This window comes from Eublepharis macularius, chromosome 9 (genome assembly GCF_028583425.1).
Source record: "Eublepharis macularius isolate TG4126 chromosome 9, MPM_Emac_v1.0, whole genome shotgun sequence".
Classification (NCBI taxonomy): domain Eukaryota; kingdom Metazoa; phylum Chordata; class Lepidosauria; order Squamata; family Eublepharidae; genus Eublepharis; species Eublepharis macularius.
In genome coordinates, this window is record NC_072798.1 from 43,389,530 (window position 1) to 43,415,713 (window position 26,184).

At 42.5% G+C, this 26,184-nt stretch overlaps 2 protein-coding genes across 2 annotated transcripts in view; both read right to left on the bottom strand.

Annotated features, from left to right (window-relative positions):
- On the bottom strand, nucleotides 1-4,529 carry APOLD1 (apolipoprotein L domain containing 1). The gene is made up of 2 exons (XM_054987713.1): nucleotides 4,503-4,529; nucleotides 1-3,515 (listed from the first exon to the last, which is right to left on the bottom strand). Exon 2 carries the CDS (start codon nucleotides 3,510-3,512, stop codon nucleotides 2,790-2,792), a length of 723 nt encoding a protein of 240 aa, XP_054843688.1. The 5' UTR covers nucleotides 3,513-3,515; nucleotides 4,503-4,529; the 3' UTR covers nucleotides 1-2,789.
- Nucleotides 4,530-13,724: 9,195 nt separating this feature from the next.
- LOC129335308 (uncharacterized) overlaps nucleotides 13,725-26,184 on the bottom strand; it is a 51,144-nt gene continuing 38,684 nt past the window's right edge. The window contains exons 15-21 of the mRNA XM_054987745.1: nucleotides 25,546-25,638; nucleotides 24,295-24,580; nucleotides 23,596-23,750; nucleotides 20,835-21,120; nucleotides 18,673-18,824; nucleotides 16,291-16,335; nucleotides 13,725-13,872 (exon numbers count right to left, since the gene is read on the bottom strand). Of these exons, the coding sequence (XP_054843720.1) occupies nucleotides 16,298-16,335; nucleotides 18,673-18,824; nucleotides 20,835-21,120; nucleotides 23,596-23,750; nucleotides 24,295-24,580; nucleotides 25,546-25,638 (1,010 nt within the window). The 3' untranslated portion in view covers nucleotides 13,725-13,872; nucleotides 16,291-16,297. The remainder of the gene's footprint in view (nucleotides 13,873-16,290; nucleotides 16,336-18,672; nucleotides 18,825-20,834; nucleotides 21,121-23,595; nucleotides 23,751-24,294; nucleotides 24,581-25,545; nucleotides 25,639-26,184) is intronic.

A 26,184-nucleotide genomic window follows, 5' to 3' on the forward strand; every position in this document is an offset into this window, starting at 1 on the left:
TTTGTTGATAGAAATGCTGACACAAAGTTAGTTCATTTTCACTCATTTAATCTGTACTTTTAATTGCATCATAGTCATCTTTGGAAATTGTTTTTTGTTGTATTCATACTTGAAACCTCCTGGAGATAATTGTGTAAGCAAAGCAGAAATACTGGAAAGAGAAGAAACTGCTGTGCAGTTCATCAACAGCTCATTCCACACTTGAATCGCCAGCCTCCAGGTGGGGCCTGGAGTTCTCCTGGAATTACAACTATTTCTGGGCTACAGATATCAGTTCCTCTGGAAGAAATGGATGCTTTGGAAGGCAGACTCTATGGCTTTACATCCCTGCTGAGCTCCTCCCCTTCCCAACCTCACCCTTCCCAGACTCCACCTCCAAATCTCCAAGAATCTCCCAACCTAAAATTGGCAACCCTGCCCCTCACCCACATTCTGCAAGCCCCAATACCCTTAAATCTGTTGCCTTGTTGCTACTTTGCACTTCTAAGATTCTAAAGTTCACATGACATACCTGAGGACATACATTCAGTAGCCTTTGGAGTTTAGCGTGATCGCTAGCAATGTATGGCCTCACTGAACCACTTCAGAGACTGCAATAGGAGATCAGATGATCAAATGCGCCTTCATGCTGAGAATTTTGCAAGTACATGAGAAACTAACATGTCAGGGACAAGGCTAGGCTAGAAAACTTCTCCTTGACTTCTTGTTTTCTGTGCAATGGGAATGTTATTGTAGGGAGGTGCACTGAATCATGTGAGTCTCCTGCAGTCTGAAATGGTACAGCCCAAACACAGGTTTACCACTTCATTGAGAACTAGACTTACACATTTTGAAACTGCTTCTCGTGTAACATTAGTACCGTTACGCATTAGGATCAGCTTCTCCTTCTCAGTGCTCAGTAAGGATGGATTTGCATTTATCTGTAACATACCAAAGACTCACATTTTGCTCTTTTTCTTCCCTCTGTTTCATTGCTATCCCCATTATATCTGCAGAAGTTAATTTTAATAGCTTATACAGAGAAACAGTGTCAGGTCTGCTTTTTGGTGACTTGTTATTTTTATAAATGTTACCAGAATTTACTCTTTCACACATGTTCGTGTGTATGTTTGAGACTAGCACACATAGGAAATTAACACTGAGAAAGTACAAACCAATCCTAACTGCTTGTTAGTTGCCTTGTGAGATCTGGATCTTCTCTTCTGTGAACCTTCATAAGAGCAAGAAAATGTTTCTCATGTATTCCAGAAACACAGAATATAAGAATTCCAAATGACCAAATCCCTGACCATCATCTACCTCTCTCAACTATCTTTTCTTCCCAGCATACAAAGCATTCCTATAAACCACACACACATTCATAGATGGGACCCGAGAAAATGAGTGTGCCAGAGCTGAAGTAGCCTAGTCTGGGCCGGAGCTCTGAAGACTTTTGCTAAAGCTGTTTTAGAGTGTGCATTGGCCTGGTGTGCTGTTGCATCCCAAAGAAATCCTTCACAGAATTATTTATCAATAAGGTTTTTGGAGAAATGAGTTCTTTTTACAAATATACCGAAAGGCCTGGAACAATTTTTACCAAAGCACTCCGTTCTGCAAAAAGTCCCCAAGCAAAAGTTTAAGTAAAATTAGTATTATTATTACTCTTTCCAGCGAGGTATTGGCATATATATGCAGAAGTGATTGAGTTGTTGGGAGTAATCCCAAATCTGAAAAATAAAGGGGGCAGATAGAGCCATTCTCACCCTTGGGTGAATTCTAGGTTTTTGCTGGCCTCTCTGTTCTCCCTTCCTCCCTAGCTATTTTAGCTGAAAATTCTGACAAGTAGAATGCTCGCAAAACAACTTCAAAAAGATACTCTGCCACAACAAGCTCAATGCAGTCTGGCCATGTGAAGCAACTGCTCCCACATTGTGGCAATAGTATTATTATTTCATGAAATATAAACTCCCAGAACATTTAAAATAGTCATTATCTACATCTCTCAAAGTACAAGCTCCTGAGCATGTGGTGTGAGAAGGGCACACCAACAGCAGGTAACAGAAATAGTTGATTTGTCACAGAGCAAGAATGGTTTAGTGTTGCATATTCAAGACAGGCTAATTCCCATCTGCTGCAAATCTGAGAGCATCAGTAGGATTCAGGTACGTTCAGGCTGCCTGACCTTTAACCCCTGATTATTAGCCTTCTTTAACTTGGCAGAGTACAGGCTCTGGGATCTGCAGCCCTTTCCTTCCTAGGCTGACTACAGTTCCATCATGACCCTTCTCTTTATCTATCTCAGTGCTGTCAGAGTCAAATATATACTGGACATTTCAAATTGGAGCTTTGGAAATTGTTCCCATATACTCCTGCAAAACTTTATAAGTATGTAAAATAAAACAGCATTCCACTGTCACTTTAAAAGACCTTAAAGAGTACGTGTGTAAACAGAAGCAACCCACGCTTCCACTTCTGGGATGGGGCATCAAACCAGACATTTCCAGGACAACATACACACACACACACACACACGCATACACACAAACACAGTAGATCTGACATGCTGCTGGGCAGCGCAGTATAAGCACCAAACCCCAGAATGAGGTGACAGTTTAGACTGGCCCAGCTCCTCTTCCCATTTGCCGTATGCAGCAGCAGAGCTCCACTGTCATGTGGGCTGTGGGGATTAGGATATGGAAAAATAACTGACTCAACACAAGCCTGACATTAAGAACAGAAAATAACACCCCACAGTAAGTTGTTTTAGCACCAGTCATTGTATTCCTTTTTTCAGGAGAAGCGTTTGCTGCTTAAAGGTGACGCGGACTCCTGACATCCCAGAGTGCTGAAGTTTTTTTCTTCCAGAAGAATTCTTCCCTGTTCTCTAAAAGTTCACAGATTTCATCCATGGGTCTTACACAGGCTTCCAGGTTTTCTGCCAGCTTCTGAACTTTGGCCTTGAGAACAGCATGGCTCACTTTTGTCACCTCTTTTGTGTGTTCTGGGACCAGGAAGCCTTGAGAGCCACAGAAGACCATAAAGCAGATGGAATTGTACAATGAGACGGAAGCATTTTTCTCAGCCTCCTGTAAGATAGGGTCCCTTGGGCTCTGGCTGCGGTGTAGGAACTCCAGGCAGTTCATGATTTCCCTCATCTGGCTGTGACAAGTCACTGCAATCTCCTTCACTCTTCTCACCTCATGGGAATTGGACAGCACTAGAGAGAGATCGGAAGACACCGTGACTGCTCCGCCTGCAGCAGCCACTCCCAGCCCCACACCAGAAGCCAAAAGAGATGCTCCTAATGTGAGAGGGCTCAATGACAGTCCCACAATGGCCGTGATGGCCCCCGCTGCACTTAAAGAACTTCCTGTGAGGTTGGCTATCAGAGAGCACCTGTGCAGCTTGTTGATTCTGCGTGAGATCTCCCAAAGGCTCTTGATGTGCTCATGGAGCCTCCTTCTCTGATTCAGGAGTATATCATGGAAGCGTTCTGTAGGATCAAGAGCGTAGGAAAAAATGTCTCTCTCCATGCCCTTAATAGGAGGCAGGAAAAAAAGGGTATTTAGAAAGGCAGTCATGCATTCTGGCAACCAGCCCATCTAGGGGACAGACAAGTCCTTATGCACTCGCGTAGCCAGATGGAGTAAATGCTAATGGCCCTTAACACAGATATGATCAGAAACTCTGGTGTTCCCAATTAAGTATTCTCTAGCTACTAAGCAGGGAAGAAGTAAACTATCATCTAGTTGATCATTATCATCTCTCTCTTTTTTTTAAAAAAAATGTCCATATTTATTTATAGTCTGCCTTTCTCACTATTACTATTACTATTATTGCCAAGTCATATTTCCTCATTCTTTGACTGCTGTAAAATACTTTCCTCAACATCAAAGAACTTCAACAATTGGATCCCAGTACAGTCCTCCTATGCAAAATGCATGTAAAATGCCCACTATTTTTAGCAAATGTCTTATCTAATATCCCTTAGTCATTTGTCAAACCAGCCTTATATGATTCTTAAATGCTAATTGACTGTCAGCTCAGCTGAAATCCTAAGAATACTTTCCTGGAATCAAGCCCCTTTGAATAACATGGGCTTATGTCTGAGTAGATTTGCTCAGGATTGCTCCCTTTATCTGATTAACAGTTTGCCTCTTGGCTCACCTTCCAAGAGTATGAGAAATATGTTATTTGTTCCAAAAGAGGAAAACCAAATTCTACATTAAATATTCACAAGAACAAGCACCGTGTTTTATGAGACTTTTTAGTTCAGACCATTGATAGCTTTGAAGTTATAAAATACCAACATAGACAATTTAAAATAAAGCCATCTAATAAATGATATGTATGTATTGAACTGACTTTACCTTTACCTTAAAAAGCAGAGTAAATGGCATAAAAGTCAGCATCCCTTTAAAGTAAGTGCCAATATTTTTAATCATAAAATATTTCATCCAAGAAAAAGTAGATTAGGTAAGGCACCAGAGATTTCAAAGGCAAAGCAAAAAAATCCCACCTACCTTTGTTTTCAGATCAATGTTCCCAAGAGCAAATCTCAGGCTGTTTCTGGACAAGCCTAATTTATACTCTCCCTCCGCCCCACCAGTCTTATTGCCCCAGTGGGATTGCTTTGCATCATACCAGGAATTTGTCGTTTCCTGACCCACACTCGCAACTTGGCTTTCCGAAGGATGTGACCCACTGGAAACTAGCCATGGGGACAGAGCATCATGTGTCACCTTCAGGAAACAATACTTGCAAGTGAACATTGTGCGCTCACTTTTCCTGAAGCACATTTACCAAATACACACACTATTCCTGACTCTAAGCAAATGTTGTCATCTCCCAAAGGGGATACACATCCCTTCCCTTTCTTGAAATAACTGGTGACGTTATACATTATTTCTCAAAGAATTTAGTGGCTGGTTAACTGAGTCCTCATAGTCTTATATAAATGTGGAGAAAATAAAGTATGATCTCAGCCATCTGTTGAATTTACTTAGGCTCTGTTTCCTTTTGTAAATAGAATTTTTATAGAGATTCCATTCTCTGATTGGCTGGGACACACAGGAGGCTAGAAAGCTATTCAGCTTTCAAGAAGGTAAGCTGTTGTTGCAGCTGTATTGAGGCTGGTGCCCTGGGCAATGAAGACACATTCACAGTTACTTGGGTGGCAAAATTGGCCACAACTTTATTGATTACAGGCAGCCATTAGATCATTGCTGCAGCACAGGGCATTGATCTACAGCATCAAATGACCTACCTGCCACTCAATAGCACACCTTACCTAGTGCAATCTTTACTCAGAATCCTACTGAAGTCTATTAAATTGTGCTTATTCCCAGGAAAGTGTTCTTAGGATTGTTTTGTGTCCCAGTGATTTAACTAAATTGTAAGAATGCAGGTGACGAACGAACAAGAATGTAACAATTGTCAAGAAGACCAAGAAGCTGGAAGGTGGCGATTTTCAGTCTTATTTTGTGGTGGCCATCTGGAAGTGAATTCAGTTCCAGTGACTTGCCATGCTGTCTCAGACTTTCTCTTCGCGAGACCTCTTACATGAGGACACTCAAGTGTAGGGAGACACAATGTTAGACAGGAAACAGTTTAAAAAGACAGTGCTGGCAGAGGCTTTGTTCATTTCATCTTCACCTCCCCAAAGGCTCTGTCAATTTTACCTTCCCACAATTAACAAACCCTCTGAGGAGCAATCTCTGTCAGCTCTGTCTTTTTACACTACGCTTCCTGGCTAACATTGCATCTCCTTACACTTGAGCATCCTCATGTAAGATGTCTTGTGTAGATTGACTCTCAAGAAACCACAATCCTGCAAATCTATGTTGTGGGTGGGGGGGCTTACTGCGGCAGGAAATGTTTCTGATATTTTGGTTTGCTGAAGGTGGATAGGGATACACTTATCTAGGCACAAAGGTATGGCAGAACAACCTCACTAACCTGTGAGCACTGCCTCTTCTTGCCCTTGGGGATGACTGGGGTAACCAATGGTAGTCCAAGTCTCCGCTTAGCACATGCCACCCATGTGGTGCCCTCTAACCCTCAGAGGAGTTTTCAGTCCTTTTCTCTCACACCTGCTGCCACTGTTTGGCCATAGTGCAAAATGCCCATGGGGAGGGCCAAGGCACCTAACTCCCCTGAGCAGGCTTGCCACTCTGAGCCCCACCTTTTGCCCAGTCTCCTGCCACCCAGCACCTGGTTACTGCAGGGATTGTTTATTGTCCTTGTGCACCACAGGGGAGCTCAGCCAATCTCCAACAGACCATCCCCGTCCCATGGCAACTGTTTTAGATAGCATGGTTGAGCAGTGGGAGTCTATGTGGTACAGAGAACAGTCACTGAGTGATGTCACTTCCTGGAAGTGATGTCATTGTGTCATCCCAGGAGCACATGCACGCTTTGTGCACACATGCAAAAACACTGAAAAATGTGAATGCCAGGTTGCCTCTCCTCCCACTGGGAGGGTAAGGGAACCTGGCAACCCTACTTGTGCCTGATATAATTAAAGGAACAGGCACTTTATTCTTAAAAATACAAGCCTTTAGAGAAGTTTCATTACTGTGAAAGGTTTGGGCTTCTCATTGTGTGGCTACAGTGCCCTTACCTTCCTGGCAGAATGCAGGGAGACACCTGGCCCTCACCTTCTTAATCTTCTCGAACTTCCTGGGGCACGTTCCAGAAGTGACAATGATGTCACTTCTGGGAGTGACGTCATTGTACAGGCCCTGGAAGCACTTCCGCTCTTTACCCACAGCATGGGAGCACTCCCAGGGGCTGCGCAACGACATTACTCCTGGGAGTAACATTGTTGCACTGCGTCGGGTGCGTGCCCCAAGAGGCCTGTTTCCTCACTGGCCAGGTAAGTGGGGAGGGGGCTGGGAGCCAGGGATCCCCGACCCCCACCAGAGAACTGGCAGCCTTAAGTCCTTTATGCCATGTGTACAATGCAAGTTTCAGTTGTTTCTATTTTTCTGTTGTTTCTATTTTAGTTTTTCCTGCCACTCAGATACATGTGCCAAGGCAACATATGATGCAGCAGTTTGCAGCACCCTCTATGCCTGATTTAGTTGCAGATAATGAATAGATTTCTACTTTTTTAAAAAAAATTTATTGGATTAGAAACATATCATATCATTTACACTCACATTCCCTTAAATTTCCAATTCTAACCCCCTCCCATTCCCCCCCTTTTATTGACTTCCAACAGTTTTCCAACCCCTCATCTATTTTCCCTTTACTCATATCAACTTAACTATATTTATTATAATATACTTTCAAATTCTTCTAAGCTTATCTGTCATAATTGTGCTATTTCTGATTCCTTTCAATAATATTCATTTCAATAACCTATACTCTATCTTACTCTTTCTACTCTCTTCAATATGGGACAAGCAATTTGCCCCACCTTATACATATTTTCTAGTACTTCCATAAACATTACATACATTCATAATAAATCAATCAATTTGACTTATATTCTATATATATTGCTCCTTACTTCCTTTTACATGTCTTATCCATTTTTATTATCTGATTTCTCCATTATAGAGCTATTTAACTAAAGTAATCCATTCATATATTCGTTTAACATAAGTCAATCTGTTATATCCACATTTCATATGTTAATATAAATCCATTCACCCTTGTACAATTATTATTTACCATCAGAAAGATATTTAATTTAGTTTTTATCCTTATATTTCTTATAATAATAGTGCTACTAATACCCTATATAATAATCCAATATGATATTTGCTTAGAATTATTCAGTTAACTCTCCACCCCTCGGTATAGTCACTTCCCTCTTCTTCTATTGTGTTTCAGTAATTTTCAAACTGCCACAGTTCTCCACCCACCTCCCATTTTTTCACCAGATATTGTTTCAGCTTCTCCCAGTCCTTGTTAAACTGCCCTGGGTCAAGGTCTCTCAATTTTCTTGTCATTTTATCCATCTCCGCCATGTACAGCAATTTGTAGATCCAATCCTCAATGGTTGGCACCTCTTGTACTTTCCACTTCTGCGCGTACAAAAGTCTAGCTGCTGCTGTCATATAGAATAACAATGTCCTGTATTGTGCTGGCATATCTTGCATTCCCAAGTTCAGTAGCAGGAGTTCTGGGTTCTTATTAACTTGAAATTGTAAAATCTCACTCATTACTTTTATTATTTCCCCCCAGTACTGCCTAGCTACCTCACAAGTCCACCACATATGGTACAGAGATCCCTCATGTTTTCTACACTTCCAGCATTTGTTAGACATATTCAAATTCCCTAGCGCTATTTTCTTTGGTGTCAAATACCAACGATAAATCATTTTATAAACATTCTCTTTAATATTAGTACATGTCGTAGTCTTCAACGTATTTTTCCACAAGTATTCCCACGCCTCCATTGTTATTTCTTTGTTAAAGTTTATAGCCCACTTCACCATTTGTACTTTAACTGCCTCATCCTCAGTATACCATTTTAACAACACTTTATAAACCTTTGAAATTTCCTTTTTGTCTCCTTGTAGAATTACTTTCCCTAATTCTGAATTCTCCATTCTTATTCCTCCCTTTGCACAGTCCGAATAATAAAGATCTCTAATTTGTCTGTATTGAAACCAATCATAGTTTGGGGACAACTCTTGTTGTGTCTTTATTCTAGTTTTAGAAAATTCTATTTGAGTTATCTCCTTATACATTAAACACTGTTGCTCGTTATCGACCGTTCTTGGATCAATTACTTCATATGGAACCACCCAGGAGGAAATTCCTTCCTGTAGGTAATCTTTATATTTCTTCCAAACTGTGAAGAGGCTTCTCCGAATATAGTGGTGCAAAAACATAGAATCTGCTTTCACTTTATCATACCATAAATATGCATGCCATCCGAACAGTTTTTTGTATCCCTCTAAGGCCAGCAATTTGCAATTTTTCAGCGTCATCCAATCTTTCAACCATACCAGACAGATTGCATCATAGTAAAGTCTCAGGTTGGGCAGTTGCATTCCACCCCTTTCTTTTGCATCCTGCAACACTTTCATTTTCACCCTAGGCTTCCTGCCTGCCCACACAAACTCCGATATTTTCCTCTGCCATTTTTCAAATTGTTTAGAGTCCCGAATAATTGGTATTGTCTGTAACAAAAACATCACTCTTGGCAAAACATTCATTTTAACTGCTGCAATTCTTCCCAACCATGACAAGTTCAATCTATTCCACTTAATCAAGTCCTGCTCTATTTGAGTCCATAATTTCTCATAATTGTTTTTGAATAGATCTATGTTTTTTGCAGTCAATTCGATTCCCAAATATTTTACCTTGCTTGTTACTTCACAGTCAGTTATTTCCATTAATAACTGTTGTTTTTGTTTAGTCATATTTTTGCATAATATCTTTGATTTCTTTTTATTTACGTAAAAACCTGCCAAGTCTCCAAACTCTTTGATTTTATCTATTACCTTAGGCATGTTTTCAATTGGATCTTCCACAATTAACATTATATCATCTGCAAATGCTCTGACCTTATAGGAAAAGTCCTTTATCTTTATTCCGCGGATTGCATTATCTTCTCGGATCTGTATCATCAGAATTTCCAATACCAAAATAAACAACAGTGGAGACAACGGGCAACCTTGTCTTGTACCTTTCCCTATAGTCAGTTTCTTAGTCGCCTCATCATTCACCACAATTGCTGCACTTTGGTCTCTGTAAATTTCTTTAACTGCTCTTATGAATCTTTCTCCCATTTGTAGCTGTTCCATAGTTGCAAACATAAAGTCCCAGTTCAGATTATCAAATGCTTTTTCGGCGTCTACAAAGAAGAAACCAACCTCTTTATCACAACGCCTGTCATAGTATTCAATAGCATTTATAACTGTCCTTAAATTGTCTCTGATTTGTCTATTTAGTAGAAAACCTGCTTGTTCTTCCCCAATAGCCTCAGCTAACCATCCCTTTAGCCTCTCTGCCAAGATCTTCGCAAAGATCTTGTAATCATTATTAAGTAAGGAAATGGGTCTGTAATTTTTAACGTTTGTCAAGTCCTGTCCCTCTTTAGGGATCAATGATATATTAGCTTCACTCCAAGTATCTGGAGTTCTTTGATCTCTCAAGACACCATTGATCACCTCTTTTAAAAATGGCGCCAGCTCATTGGCCATTACCTTATAAAATTTTGCTGTAAGTCCATCAGGCCCTGGCGCTTTCCCCAAATTTGTTGACTGTATTGCTTTCCTTATCTCTTCCTCTGTTATTTCACAGTTTAATTTAGCTCTCCACTCTTCCGAGATTATTGGGAGTTTTACTTTTCCCAAATATGTCGCTATTGAATCTTTTTTCACTTCTTTTTTCCCATACAATTTGGCGTAAAATTTGTAAAAGGCTCTACTAATGGCAGTCTGTTCCAGATGCACTTTATTGTCCTCACATATTTTATTTATTATCTTTTTTTCTTTTCTCTTCTTCAGTTGCCATGCCAAGTATTTCCCAGGTTTATTTGCACCTTCAAACGACTTTTGATTCATTCTTTTCAAATTCCATTCCAATTCTCTATTATTCATTGCCGTCAACTGCTCTTGAAGAATTTTAATATCCTGATAAATTTTCTTCTTCCCTGGTCTTTTCTTTAATTGTATTTCTTTGGCTTTTATTTTCTCCATAATCTCCTGTCTCTTCTCCTCTCGTTTCTTTCGTGCTCTTCCGTTTAAGTCCATTAGTATGCCTCTAATTACTGCTTTGTATGCATCCCAAACCTTATTGGTTGGTACTTCTCGATTCATATTATGTTGTATGAAGAACTTAGTTTCCCTTCTCAACATCTCCATATTTTCTCCCTCCTGTAGCAAATCCTCATTTATTCTCCATCCTTTCCTCTTTTCCCAAACTTCCACATAATTGGATTATGATCTGAGCCTACCATAGGCATTATTTCAACATCCTTAGTCCAGAGCACTAAGTCCTTTGAGGCCCAGATCATATCAATACGTGATAGAGTAGAGTGTCTTGCGGAGAAAAATGTATACTGTCTACTTGTGGGGTTCCGCGTTCTCCATACATCTTCCAAAGTTTCCTGTTGCACTAATGCAAAAAACGTCTTTGGTAAAAGTCCTCTTTTCTTTTGTGCAATTATTGATTTTTTGTCCTGTTCCAAATTTGTAATTCCATTGAAGTCTCCTGCAAGGATTATCTGATCATATGAAAGTTCATCTAATTGCTTCCTTAAATCCTCAAAGAAGCTCTCTTTGGCACCATTTGGTGCATAAATTCCAATAACCAACACTTTTTAAAAATTCCATGTACATTCCACTGCTATAAATCTGGCTTCCACATCTCTAATCATTAATTTTGGCTGTAGCTCCTCTTTAATATATAATACCACTCCCTTTTTTTCTTTTTTGAGGCCGCTACAAAGTCAGTGCCCAACTTACTCACTTTAAGATATTTTACATCCTGATTTCTGATATGGGTCTCTTGCAAACATACAATGTCACTTTTTTGTTTTAATAGCCAGTGGAAAGTACTTTTTCTCTTTTTGGGTGAATTAAGTCCATTTACATTCCAAGATAAAACTTTGCACTCCATATTCATAACCTTGTTGTTGGTAAGACCTTTTCATTGTCCCTCATAAACTTTTCCATCTCGAATTCAGATCTGATGCGCTTTTTCATTCCTCCAAATTCAAACGATATCCCTTCCGGTAATTCCCATCTATATCTTATTTTCATGTCCTTCAAATTCTGCACAAGCACTTTATATTTTTTCCGATCAAGCAACACCGATCTGGGTAACTCCTTCATGATGATAATCGTCTTGCCATCGACTACCAATGGATCTTGAAACTGTTTACTCACTATCATTTCTCTTATATTCCTTGTCGTAAATTGCACAATCACATCCCTTGGTAATTTCCTCTGGGCCGCGAATCTGGAATTTATTCGGTACGCCACATCCAGGATAGCCACAACTTCCTCCTCCTCCTTTCCCAGGTATTCAGCTAACACTTCAGTCACCTGTTCTTGTGCTGTCTTTTTCTCTATTTCCGGCAGACCTCGAAACCTCAGCTGTTTCTCCATATATTTACTCTCCGCAACCGCCATTCTTCCCCTTATCACTCTCATATCCGTTCGTTGCGTCTCTGTAAGATTCTTCATCGCTTTTTCCACAACATTAACTTTCTGCTGCGCTGCCTGTAGGTCGGTTTGTATTGTTTCCATTCCCTTCTTCACCTCTGCCAATTCATTTTTTACTGTCTCTTTAACATCTTTAACTTCTCTCACCAACTCCTGTTTCGTTTCCTTCAATTCCTTTAACATTTCAAGGAATTTTTTGTCCAAATTCTCAATAGCTGTTTGCCACTCTTTCTTCGACATCGTGGGGCTTGATTTACCTCGCTCCCACGAGTCTGCACGTTTCCTTAACTCCGTGGCATCTAAATTGATGTCCCTTTGAAGTAATTTAAATGTCCTGGTTCTTAAAATAAACAAGAGACGTTTACAAAATCCAAAATGTCGGGCGTCTTTTCTCTATGGTTTTTCTATAGTCTTTTTATAATCCAAGATGTCCTACTTCCGCTTCTGTTGAAGTCAATGCCCTTCCCTTTTCAAAAATGGCGATTCCCTTCTTCCTGTCTTTCGATAAGGACCTTCTCTCACCAGCACCTCTATCACTATTACGCACTTCCTGTTTGCCGACTCTCCACTGCAGCTCTCGCGATGATAGATGTTTTCTCACAGCCTGCTATCGCTTTATAACCACAGGTATGGTAAACAATTGTCTATTTTCTTCAATAACTTTCTTTAACTTAGTCCTTTTTCTAATCAAATTCTTGCCGGATCTTTTTCTCAATATAATCCATCTGTTGCAGTTTAAAAGTTCACTTTAAAGCCTCATTACTTTAAACAATCTGTCCCGGTTTGAGAGATAGTGATCTTTACCTTTTCAAACGTCTTTCTGGGTTGTAATCACTGCTTCGATTTCAAGTTCTCTTCCAAAATTACTTTCCCCTGCTGAAGCTTGGGCATGAAGATCTTATGCCAGCCGCACTGGCCCCGGATCTGCCGCAGAGATTTATGCCGACCTGTCTTAGGGTGGGACCTCAAGGGACGAGAGAGAGTCCTTAGCGCAGAACCCCCCCTCGCCCGAGATCAACGCGCCCTGAGGTACTTGAGCGTTCTTTGCCTGTTCCCTGCCTGGGAGCAGGTGGCCGCGGGCTAGATTTGCCCCACCGGCCGCTGGAAACGGCAGCCCGGTCAGCTCCACTATTAGAGCTGCGTTAGACCTCCATGGATCCCAAACCGGAAGTCATGAATAGATTTCTACTTGAAAGTTTCATAAATATGCCAAATAGCAGAAGTTGATTCATTACAATCCTTGCCTCTGTGGCAGAGGTTACGAGGGATGCCAATCCCCTGCAAGGAGTGGGGCTTCCCCTGCTGCCTGCTGCTGCTCTCACCACCGCTTACTTGGTCAGTGTGTGTGTGTTGCGGGGGGGGGGGGAGATGTGGGGAGGCTGGCTGGAGCACAGTGAGAAGGCGCACACATGCTCCACAGGTTGTCTATGACATCTCTGCTGGTTTAAACCGGAAGCAACAGGGTCTGGTGTGGCTGATTCTTTAGGAATCTGTCCCAAACACAGAAAAAACACCAGAAGCACCCCACCCCCGGTTTCAAGGTATGGGGACCTGGCATCCCTGGAGTTACAGTTAAATCATTAAAATGATATAAGAAATACATCTACATCATTGTCAGTTATATCATTATTTTATTCATTTTGATAGTTGTATTACATTTGTTTCTGATAACAGCAAATTACGTTTGATACAGTTCACAGTGCAGTTAATATATCTTTTTAAGGTCCTTTGGAGGATTGAGGATTCTGTGGGTTTGTTCCTACAAATAAGAGAAAATTGCTTTAAGATGGCAGATCAGTATCACTGTTCACCTTAGAGATATACCAGAATACCAGTACAATCCTCGGCAGAGCAACTCCAGGCTAAATCTATTGAAATCAATCGGCTTCAATGAGGGTGAATCAACTAAAGTCATTTATTCCTGTTTTCTAACCCTTTCCAAGAAACTAGTTACTGCTTCATAAGAGGACCTGCTGTCTTATTCTATGATTACCACATTCTTTCTGGAACCTTTTGCAAAGGGCTTTGTCAAAAGCATTTTAAAAGTCCAAGTATATAATATCTACTTGTTCATCCTTATTCACATGCTTCTTAATGCTCACAAAGAATTCCAAAAGGCCGGTGAGGCAGGATTTCCCTTTGTAAAAGCCATCCAGATTCTTCTTCATCAATTGTTGTTCTTAATCATTCTAGCTTTAATATCTTCCATCAATTTACGTGTAACAGACATTAAGTGTAACAGACATTAAGTCCATAACTTCTCATCTCTCTTCTGGATCTCTTGGTGTTATGCTGGCTACCTTCCAGTTCTCTTGTGAAGTCCTTAAAGTTAGTCTCATATATTAGAATTTAATCACATTTTGAGTTCTTTAAGAACTCTCACACATGATACTATCTAGATATGATATTATCGTTTAATGTTTAATATGTCAGAGAGATGCTTTGGTAAAGGGGTAGGGACTGTAGACTATACTACTGCATACTATCTATTGCGGCAAGTTTGTTCCTACTGGGTATTTTTTGCATTGTTTAATATGTCATGTTAAATTGCATATCTTTTGTTTCAGGATTGTTTCAGATCTATATTGGTTCTGCTTGTCTTCAAACTTTGGCAACCCACTGAATGTCCCAGCCATTGATCATATTGGCTTACACAGTATAATCCTCCTAAAGTCTTAGTGAGAAAGGTGGACTATCAATAACGTAAATAAGTAATTAATTAAATAAATGGGCTGAGACAACCACAGATTTTACAGAAAAATGGCTCCCCATGGAACATATAGCCAAGAATGTCATACAACCAAAAAATCCAGTGTAGCAAACCATGATGTTATGGACTATAAATCCTTAGTTGGACCTTGCAGAGCACCAAATGACATGTGCAAACAACTTATTCAATTGTTTGGTTCATCATGATACAGATTATCATCCTGAACAATTGACAACAAAATAAAGCTTGTGTTACATCGAAAGAATCCACCCAGTTAACCTAACTGAGTTATTAACTCAACACACATATAACATAGCAATGTCAATATTGTACCTTGCAACAGCTGATTTTATTGTTATCTTTAATGTTATTGTTGTGATGGTTGTTTATAAGAAGTTAAAATCAATTTTAATAAATGTTTAAAAAAATAAATGGGCTGAGACTGGAGCAACTTTATGAAGGGCTCCACTGCAAATCTGGTTATTGTTGGTCCTGCCAGACAGAATGGGCTGACATTCATCATATGTGCTGGATGTGCGCTGCAGAACTCAAGCCTTTTGGAAAATGATATCCAACACTATATGACAGGTATTGAAGGTGAAACTCCGTTTTACACCTGAGACCTTTCTATTAAAGTATATTGTGATGCTTCAAAAATCATATCAAGAGATAGTGTTAAACCTAGCAATGAGGGTATTTTTTGTACAATGTTAGAAATCTCCATCTGCTCATAGCAAGAGTGAGTGCCTGTTAAAGGCTTAGATGAGAATGCTAAAACTGACAACCCTACAGAAATTTTAAAAAGCCATAGAGATGTTGGCTGGCAACATACATTATTCTATATCAAGAAAGAACTGGTTGAAGATGTAATTAATATTTATCATTTCAAGTTTTTACTAAGTGTATTGACTGAACTTTTCAGAAAATTAAAAAGGAAATAAAAGTGATTCATGATCAGCTGGTAATTCCTCAGGAACCCTAACAGAAAAAGTGTGTTGGAAGAGAGCACAACATCGCTTTTGTTTGTTCCCTCAGAAAAAGTGAGACTTCTGCCATGTAGACCTAGAAATTTATGAAAAATTTCACTCAAATCTAGTCAGTTCCCGGGTGATCTCTTTTGCATTGCTATTTCTGCATGATACAGTCAATCCTTTGTGAATGTCTCATGAGGGTCAAATTATATGTGATGCTGCTATTAACCCCTTGAGAGAAAAAATACCGGTACAAATGAACGCATGCTACATTATAGCTGGGTAATGTGCAGCTTTACATTTCATGTGTGCAACTGTACAGATAATTGTGCAGATGCCCTTCTCTCGATTTTGGGGAGAGGAATCTCCCATTTCTCCCAGATCTGTCAGAACAAGGCAGAATTCAGAAGCAGCCCCAGTTCTACCTCTTCATGAAGAGATTTAAAGCATATACAGTTTTAAAATATGTGAATTTAAAGGGGGAGAAATTACTTACTTTGCAGTTATGCTTCCTCTTTCTCATGGTGAGATCTTTCCCTCTCTGTGCAATTTAAGATAGAAAAAATAGAGATATTACATACATGTGAATCTACAGCAGGAATTGTCAGACTTCTTGCCATGAAATTCATTAAGAACTGGAGGAGCCCCAGTGTCTGCTATCATTGCCTGTACCTCCCTAAAACAGACTCTTTTATATTAAGAAAACTCTGTGTTTGCACGTGCATTAAAGCCTACAGCTTCATAATCGAGACAAAATTCCCTTATTGCTTTTGCCATTTGTGAGTTCCACATGTATATTTCCTAACTACCAGATTAATTATTCTGGAATTATTCACTGTTGAATTCACATGATATGTCCATTATTTGGCTACAAAATTTACAGCTCTCAGGTACACCCATTGCATGGAATCCAAAGCAAACGGTTTGGAAGTGGCACTTAACCAAACAAGAAGGAAAATCATGATGGATGGTTGTGGACATTCCTCCTGGATCTGGGAGTCATCTTAATGATTCTGGGGTCCTGGGCAAGAGGCCAGGATGGGGCTCCAGAATAGGGTTACTAACTCAAGGCTGAGAAATTTGAGGGTGGGATTTAAGGAGGGGGGAGATCTCAGTGGAGCATAATGCCATAGAGTCCACCTTCTAAAGCAGCTACTTTCTCCAGGGGAACTGATCTCTCTAGTCCAGAAATCACTTGCAATTCTTGGAGATCGCCAGGCTTCACCTGGAGGTTAGCAACCCTACTCCACAGTCACTGCTAACTAGGGATCCCAGGCTGATCCTTGCCGTTTGTCCACTTGCCCAACTGTCACTGGCAACCAGCAGGAGATTCCTAGCCATCCAGCAATTTCCTCCACCAGCAGGCATCTCAGGCATGCAGACTCTGGGCAGGTGTGACGACATCACTTCCAGAGTGGCTGGCACAATGACATTACTTCTGGAAGTGACATTGTCACTGGGAATGCACACGAGGATTGATATCCCAACGAGTACCAGTTCTCCCCTTCTCCCACTGGGAGTATATAGGAATTTGGCAATGCTACTGCTAACCCCCCCGCCCTGCCCCCCCACACACACGGGCCACCCCATGATCGAATAAGTGTAGCCCTTGTCCTGTGCAAGGTTCACCCTAGCAACTGACAGTAAAGGAGGGATGGGAGTGTTGGAGTACTTAATCATGCATGCATGCCTGCTGCCCTTACCAATGATGACATTTCTGGCATGCCTGAGGATGCAATGGCATCACCCAAACTTAGCATTTGAGGCCAATTTTTAAAGAATTGTCCCAGGTGTAATGCCATTACTTCTGAGGTCACACTGGAAATGATGTCATTGGTAGGGGTCACTGCCTGCTTCTTCCTAAGTGGACATTTGTCCCAGAACTGCACCCTCCAGCCAATCAGCTGGCGATCAGTGGGCAGAGGCAGGAATCACCAGGGGTTGCCACCCACTGGTGGGCATCTGGTAATCCTGTGCATGGTGGCCACTGAGCCAATCGGTTGCTGCCTGAGCCCCAGAGGGGGTGCATGTGCACAGTGTCACCAAGCTGGTGGGCTGCTGCCCACAACCCAGAGGGTGTATGACAGCTGAGTCTCCTCTTCGTTCCCCCAATCAAGGGGAGAGGGCCATAGGAGGTTCAGAGGCAGAAGAGACATTTTCATTGCCACAGTGTTCTTTCAAGTAACTGAGTACAATTTAGATCCCATACAAGATTTATTGTAAATCTTAAACAACTGCTGCATCATTCAGTATAGCAGCCTAGGCTGAGCCCTGAACCCCATCCTCCTTCTTCCTGTTTCCTGTTCTAAAATACTGTATCTCCCAGTGAGCTCTTTCGTTTATAATTCAGTCTGTTGCAAACATAGCCATCCCTATCTGTGGTACACATTTCATTTTTTATGTCACATAATAGTCTCTAGTCTTGGCACTTCCAGCTGATGAAAAGAATCAGTGACACGCTTTGTTCTGAGGGTAACAGATACTTTTCAGACAGCACCCGTGATGAATAACATATACCAGTAACTCCTTTAGCAGAGCACACAGCATGCCTAGGAATAGAGTTGCCATCTCCCAGCTGGAAAATTCCTAGAACTTTGGGGCATGGAGCCTGGGGAGGGCAGGGCTTGGGGAGGGGAGGGGAGGGACCTCGGCTGGGTATAATGCCATAGAGTCCACCCTTCAAGGTGCCCATTTTCTCCAGGGGAACTGATCTCTGTAGCCTGGCGATCAGCTGTGATCCCAGAACTCCTAGCAGAAACAAAGTATTTTTGAAGTGACTGAAGTCATAGCAATAGGGGGAAAGTTGCTCTGTACAGGCTGTCTCTCCAGCAAAAGATAGCTTCAAACTGAAATGCATGTCTGAGAAGCCTCTGCTTACCAGAAGAATCCATCTTTACAGCAAACACTTGGACTTCACATAGCGTGAGGTAATGACCTCCTGGAATGGTAATCGTTACATACTGTCCTTGCATTCCTCCACACTCATAATTCTGGGTCTCTCCAGCACCCACTGAAGTGACTGTCGCACATCTTGAAAGGAAATAAGTTAATAGTTATTAGAATCAAGTGGTCATTTGAAGACCATCATTACCTACTGTCTATTCTCAGGCTTGGGGAGCCCCCCCCCCCGAGAAAGCATGATGGAAGGGACCACCCCGGCAACCCTCATGATGACCACGCCTCACCATGTGTTGGAGAATGCAGACAGTCAGCCTATGAAAGAATGTCCTCCCACCTTGTCCGCCTATCCCAGCTATGCCAGGAGTCCCTTCACCTGAACCAGAGCCATCCGAGGCTCCCACCATTGAGAACCCTCCAGCCGCTCCATCCGTGATGGGTGTGGCTCAGTTTGGCCAGTGGCTGGCAGAACATCAGGAATGGTTGCTTCATGATGTGATGCAACAATGCCATGAATCGCAAGCCGCCTTGGGGTGGGACCTCTGCAGGGCCCTAGAAGCTGGGGGCCGCTCTGCTACCGGTGCCAAAGCAGGGACTCCAGGAACACCCAAACAGTCAGCATTCCACCTGGCTATGGCCCAACGACAATGAAGATGCCTACTGAGAAGCCTTTCAGCACACTGCCACAGCTACCCAGTGGCCTCAGGCACAATGGGCCTTCATTCTGGGCCCCTTTCACACCAGCAAGGCCCAGGCCACTCTCAAGTCTCTACTAAAGGAGGAAGGCATGACTATGAGAAGCTCAAGGAAGCCATGCTTGACCAGTATGAGATCACCCTGGATGCATAGTGACAAAAATTCCAAGCAGCCAGGTACAAGAAAGGGGAGAGGCCCCGAACCCTATTTGAGGACCTGACCCAAGAAAGCAACCAACCCCCAAGGAAAGGGGTGTGTCCAGGGACTCAGCATGGCACCCGGCAACCCCCGCCCCAAGCAACAACGGTGGCACAGCCTCCACCCCATTCTCTCCCAGCACCTGAGGAAGGCCTGGTTTACCTCCTAGGCCAAGATGGGACAAGGGTGGGTCCAGTGAGCCAGCACAGGGTTAGCTCCTGGAAAGAGGCAGGCAGCCTTGCTGGGTGACAAGCCTCCCTCCCCTTGGTGGCAAGGCCAGAGGCTCACGGGAAGGCCAGGTGGCCACTGCCGCAGCCAGTGCAGCAACAGGGTCAAGGCATGGCTCCACCATCACGGCGAGCCTTGGGCCAGCAGGGTGGGGCTGGGCATGACCAGCACTAGCTCAAGACGCTGCTGGAAGAGAGGAAGTGGAGGAGGAACCCTAAGCAGGCTGGTGCCCAATTCCCTGGTTGCCACAGTGCCAGAAAGAGCCAATGGGAGTGGGGCCAAAGGATATGCTGGGCCCTATTCCAATACCTGGTGCTGGCGACTGCACACACCATGGGGGCAGGGCTAGGGAGGTGAGGCTGAGGGCAACAAGGGAGATAGGAGGGAGGTTAAAAATGGGGATCCAGACTCTAGCCAGGGAGGAAGCGCTGAGGGGCCTGGACTCTCAAGAGGTACCAGGGTGCAAAGGCACCGGAGGGGCGCTGGCCCGAGGGCAGGGGCATGTGCCATGGAGCTGCTGCCACCGCCACCAGCCAGGAGCACGTGGTGGTGGCGGCAGCGTGGGGCAGCTGAGCGGGCAGTCTCCCATTCCGTTGCTCTGTGGGCCAGGCACAGCTGGCAGTCAGGGTGGCCGGCTGCACCTGGCACACAGAGTAACGGAACAGGAGGGCTGGAAAGCCCCCTGCACACGCACCAGCTCTGCGTGATGACATCACACGCAGTGATGTCATCATGCAGCCTGGCACACGTGCGTGCACAGAGGCAGCCGTTAAGCTGTCTCAGATGCCAGCAATGCTGGAGCCAGCCCTGGCCCTCCCCCAACAAAGCATGACGGAGGGGGCCACCCCAACAACCCTCGTGAAGACTGTGCCTCACACCTACACTTTAATTTACTTTGAAAGAATGAAATTACATTCTTCCAGCATGCAAGACTAAAGACATTGGGTTTTATGCACCAGAGTCTGGTGTATTTTTTACCCTGTGCCATTTCTATGAGTCCTCAGCCAAAGCAGCAGGTACCTGGGATTTGTAGAGCCTCCTTCCTCCAATGAATTCCCAATCCGAATTTCAGCACCACTGAGCCGCCAAGCACAACAGTCTTCTCGATTGGTGAGACTCACGCTGGATACACGAAACTCTGCCTTTAAGTCTACTGTCCACCATGGATTAAGCTCTTCCTTTGTGTGAGTGCATGATCCATGAATAAAATCAACTGATGTTGACCCATCAATGGCATTCTCTGCATATCCTAGTTTGTTGAGGGTGCTAGATTGGGAAGCCGTACCTTCAAGGGCCACATTGGGGACTACAAGAAAAAGTTGTTCTTAAACTACTAAAGAACAAAAAAGCATTCAGAAAACTCAGCCAGTGGATTCCCAAATATTTATTTGACACGATGCAGTCCCACAAGGACCTGTAAGGGAGGGAAAATCCATTCTATCTACCAAAGGGCTCTGCTTTCACCCCCTTTTGCTCCAGCTCTGTTGCTGTCTTCCCTCCATTTCATCTCTGCTTCTTCTCCCCCTCCAAGCTCTGTCATCCCCTCCTCACCCAACTTGCTGACATTTCTTCCTCACCATCCCTTTGTCCAACATGCAGTTTCACCCCCCCACACACACACACACAACCCATGAGCCCGCTCATGGAGAGGGTGGGCTATAAATGTAATCAATCAATTTATCAATCAATTGATCGATGCAATTTCTCCTTTCCCCATCCTCACCCTGCTCCTATCAGCCCCATTTTTCTGCTCTCTTCTACTTCCCTTACCCTTGCCATTCCACTTTGGGGAAAGTGAAGATGAAATTAACAAACCCTCTGAGGATCGACCTCCAGGGGCTGTGTCTTTTTAAACTATGCTTGCCGGCTAACATTGCATCTCCCTACACTTAAGGGTCCTCATGTAAGATGTCTCATGTAGAGAGATTCTCAGTGAGAAACGTGGACTATAAATAACATAAACAAATAATTCCTTGTTGCTGCCTTGTTGCCCTTCTTTCACTCCCTTTCCTCTTTCCACTCCTGTTCCCCCCACTCACCTCCTTCCATTGTTGGATGCCATGCTTCTCGAAGTTCTCCCCCACCCACCCATGACATCTGTATAAGTCCTATTCTTGTTGGGTGGATAGCCCGCCCCCTTTAAAACATTGTACAAGTTAGACAACTGAATTCCTTCATCAAAAGGACAATTATGTATCAAAATTAAATTATTTAGTTGTTGTAGATTTTCCGGGCTGCATGGCCGTGGTCTTGGCATGGTAGTTCCTGACATTTTGCCAGCAGCTGTGACTGGCATCTTCAGAGGTGTAGCACTGAAAGACAGAGATCTCTCAGTGTCAATGTGTGGAGAAGATTTTAGCAGGTAATTTATATCTACTCAGGAGGGTGGGTTTGGGCTGAGTCATCCTGTAAGAGTTTCCCAGGGAGTGGAATGCTAATGAAGGGAGGCTTCCCTGTATCCTGAGGAGGTTCTTTTGCATATGGATTGGTGGTTGATATGCTAATCTTCTCTGCAGGGCTTTTGTAAGATGTAAAGTATTTTGTTAGTCTGGTGTTTTTCAGGACTGGAAACCATGCCCTATTAATTCTTAAACTCTCTTCTTTCCCATTTCTAGTTACCTTGGTCATCTGCAAAGCAAACTTTCAATTAGGTCACAAGGTCTACAAGAAACCAACTCACACGGATCAGTACTTAAACAAAAACTCCAATCACCACCCATGACAGAAAAGAGGCATAATAAAAACATTAGTAGACCATGCAAGATGGATATGTGAACCACACTTTCTCAATAAGGAAATAAATCATCTAAACAACGCACTTCAAGAAAATGGCTACTCCAGAAATGAAATCAGAAGAGCGATTAAACCAAGGATAAATCAAACAACTAAGGAAAAACAGTCCCCCACAGGAAGTGTTTTTGCCATATATCAAAGGAATCACTGATCAGATGGGAAAAGTTATGAAAAAGCACAACCTACAAACAGTATTCAGACCCACCAGAAAAATACAACAGATGCTACAATCAGCAAAAGACAGTAGAGACCCCCTCATCTCTGCTGGAGTATACAGCATACCCTGCAGCTGTGGACAAGTTTACATCAGGACCACACAGTGTAGCATCCAGACAAGAATAAAAGAACATGCAAGACCCTGCAGACTTGGCCAACCTGAAAAATCAGCAGTGGCTGAACATAGCCTAACTCAAACAGGACACAGTATCTTATTCCAGGACACTAAAATACTGGACAACACTTCCAACTACTTTGTCAGATTGCACAGGGAAGCCATTGAAATTCATAAGCATAAGCACAATTTCAACAGGAAAGAAGAGAGTTTAAGAATGAATAGGGCATGGTTTCCAGTCCTGAAAAACACCAGACTAACAAAATGCTCTACATCTTACAATAGCCCTGCAGATAAGATTAGCATATCAACCACCAATCCATATGCAAAAGAACCTCTTCAGGATACAGTGAAGCTTCCCCCCATTAGCACTCCACACCCTGGGAAACTCTTACAGGATGACTCAGCCCAAACCTATCTTCCTGAGTAGATATAAATTACCTGTTAACATCTTCTCCACACATTGACACTGAGAGATCTCTGTCTTTCGGTGCTACACCTCTGAAGATGCCAGTCACAGCTGCTGGCGAAATGTCAAGAACTACAATGCCAAGACCACGGCCATACAGCCCGGAAAATCTACAACAACGAACGTTCTCTGGCCATGAAAGCCTTCGACAATAAAATTAATTTCAATTGGGAAACGTATATACTTACTGGGAGGAGTTACCCTCAAACCAAACACTTGGACTTCACACAGTGAGAGATATTTCTGTTCACCTGGGATGGTGAGTGTCACATACCGTCCTATCATTCCTTCACAGTTAAACTTATGTGTTTCTCCAGAACCCAGCAAGGTGATCGTGGCACACCTTGAAAAAACACCAGTACATACTCATTGGCATATTTGTTTGAGAATTAAAGAATACTATAAAAACAAGTCCAATACTTGTGGAAGAAAGCAAGAATAGCCTACTCTAATTTTTATAAAACAAACTGTTAGGGATCTATTTGGATTCACTTCATTCTCTGTCTGTGCCCCAGTTCTGTAATGGCTCCATGCTTGCATCATTTTGAGAAAGGGCAAAACAAATGTTCAGAAGAGCATTTTTATAAAGAGATTAGAACCATAGTATAATACAACAATGTAGGAGGATGCTTTTATAAGGGAACAGGATTGCAGTCTATTGCAATGTTTCTTGTATCCATCACCTTCTTTCTTTTATCGTTGTAATCTACTGTCTTCATGATGGTATGCCATGCCTTAGATAGTTTTACATTTGTGTGGTTTTCTAATTATGTAACTTTTTATATGCTGACTGAATTGTTGTTTCATATTTTGTAATCCACCTTGAGTCTCAGTGAGAAAGGAAAGCTATAAATGAAGTAGATAAATGAATGTACCACTAAGTGTACCTGGGATTTGTGATGCCACCTTGATCTTTTGACTTCCCAATCCGGATTTCAGCACCATCTAAGCGTTCTGAACAGCAGTCTCCTCGATTGGTGACACGTACACTAAACACCTTAAACTCTGCCCTCAAGTCCACCATCCACCACGGGTTATCTTCTAGCTGTGTGTGCGTGCATTGTCCACGTAAATAATTAGCTGATTCAGAGCCATCAATGGCATTTTCCGGGCCACCTAATTGATTGTAGGTGCTGGACTGTAGTGCCTTCCCATCAAGGGCTGCATTATAGACTACAAGAAGGAAACAATTGTGAGAGAGAAAAGACTCTTACTGATTCAGAGGGGTGGCCTGCTAGTCTACTGTAACAAAACAAAGCAGCAGTGGCACCTTAAATACAACATTTAATCCAGTATAAGCTTTCATGAGTCAGAGCTCATGTTTTCAGATGCTTCTGAATAAGTGGGCTCTGAATCATGAAAACTGAATACTGAAATAAATAGTGTTAAGTCTTTAAGGTGCCACTAGACTCTTATCAAAATGATTTAAAATACTAAATAGCTTGCAAAAGCAACTTATATGGAAATTAGACCCCATCCACCCCAATATTGTTCAAATGAATAAATAAATCCAGTGTATTGCTCTGATTGCAGATGCACTAGTAATACAGTTTAATTTTGTGCGGTAAAAGAATTAGAAGGCATAAACAGGATCTTTAACTAGTGTCATCAATGGGTAAATAAATTTACCATTTCCAAGGAAGTTTACTTATGCTGAACATACAGGTCATCTCTAGCATCTGAGGAAGAGGTTTACTACGCCTGTTTCCCTGGGGAAACAGGGGTGGTAAAATTCTCATTACGTAGGCAGACATCTCCGAGTTATGGAATGCTCTATGGCAAGAATGGAGACGTGGCAAAGGGCGCCGCTTCCTTCCCCTCTTAGCTGTGAAGGCCACAGAGCAGATCTCTGAGCTGAGCATGACTAGGAATAATAACCACACCTACTTTTGTGGCTGATGGGAGCTCAGGCTGAAGCGTCTATAACGTTTCCACATCAGCTGGTGGAGAATAAGCAGCCACCCATTTTCTTTTATGCCATATCAAAATAATAGGTTAAAGTTAACTAGACCAAATTACTAGCCGCTTCTAGAGTAATTCCAAAAGGATGAAACAGAAGATATTTGTGAATAGTCAGTTCTGTCAAGCAAGGCTAGATCTATTTTCTCAGAACCCCCATATTATAAGAGTCAATTTACCAACTGAGTAGAGTAAGCCCCCTTTTGTCACTTGCCCTGGTCGTCTAGGAGGTTTCCTTGGCTTTATCCATTGTTCAATATCTGAGGAAAGTACTATGAGGAAGAAATCGAAACAAATAGCTGAATAATTTTATAATGATTATTCCAAAAATGGTTCTTGTTTGCATTCCTAAGGATTCCTACCTGGAAATAAGTCCTACTAAATATGGAGAGACTTATTTCAAAGCCAAACATGTTCAGGAATGTGCTATAAGCCCCCTTCAGAGTTTCCTGTCTCATGAAAGTCCACTTCTCCAGCCAGGACCCCCCTTCCCCCTGTGCTGGGTTGCTGTTGTCTTTTCAGTGAGATGCCAGACATTGAACTTGAAGGTTCTAGACTCATGACCACACTGTAGCCACCATCGCCATTGTAATGGATGCACACTGTGCCTCTCCACACATGTACACACAAACCTTTACCACTTCTTCTTCAGAGCAGTTCTAAGCAGAGCTACACCCTTCCGTTGAAGTCAATTGACTTATAAAAGTGTTACACTGCTGAGGACTGCACTGTTAGCATCCAACAGGGTGTGATAGCAGCAGGATATGACTGGCTGCCCAATGGATATAAGAAGAGAAGCTTCATGCAGAAGGACAGGT

Coding starts and splice junctions, on each gene's coding strand:
- APOLD1 (XM_054987713.1), bottom strand. CDS start 3,512: ATGGAGAGAGACATTTTTTCCTACGCTCTTGATCCTACAGAACGCTTC.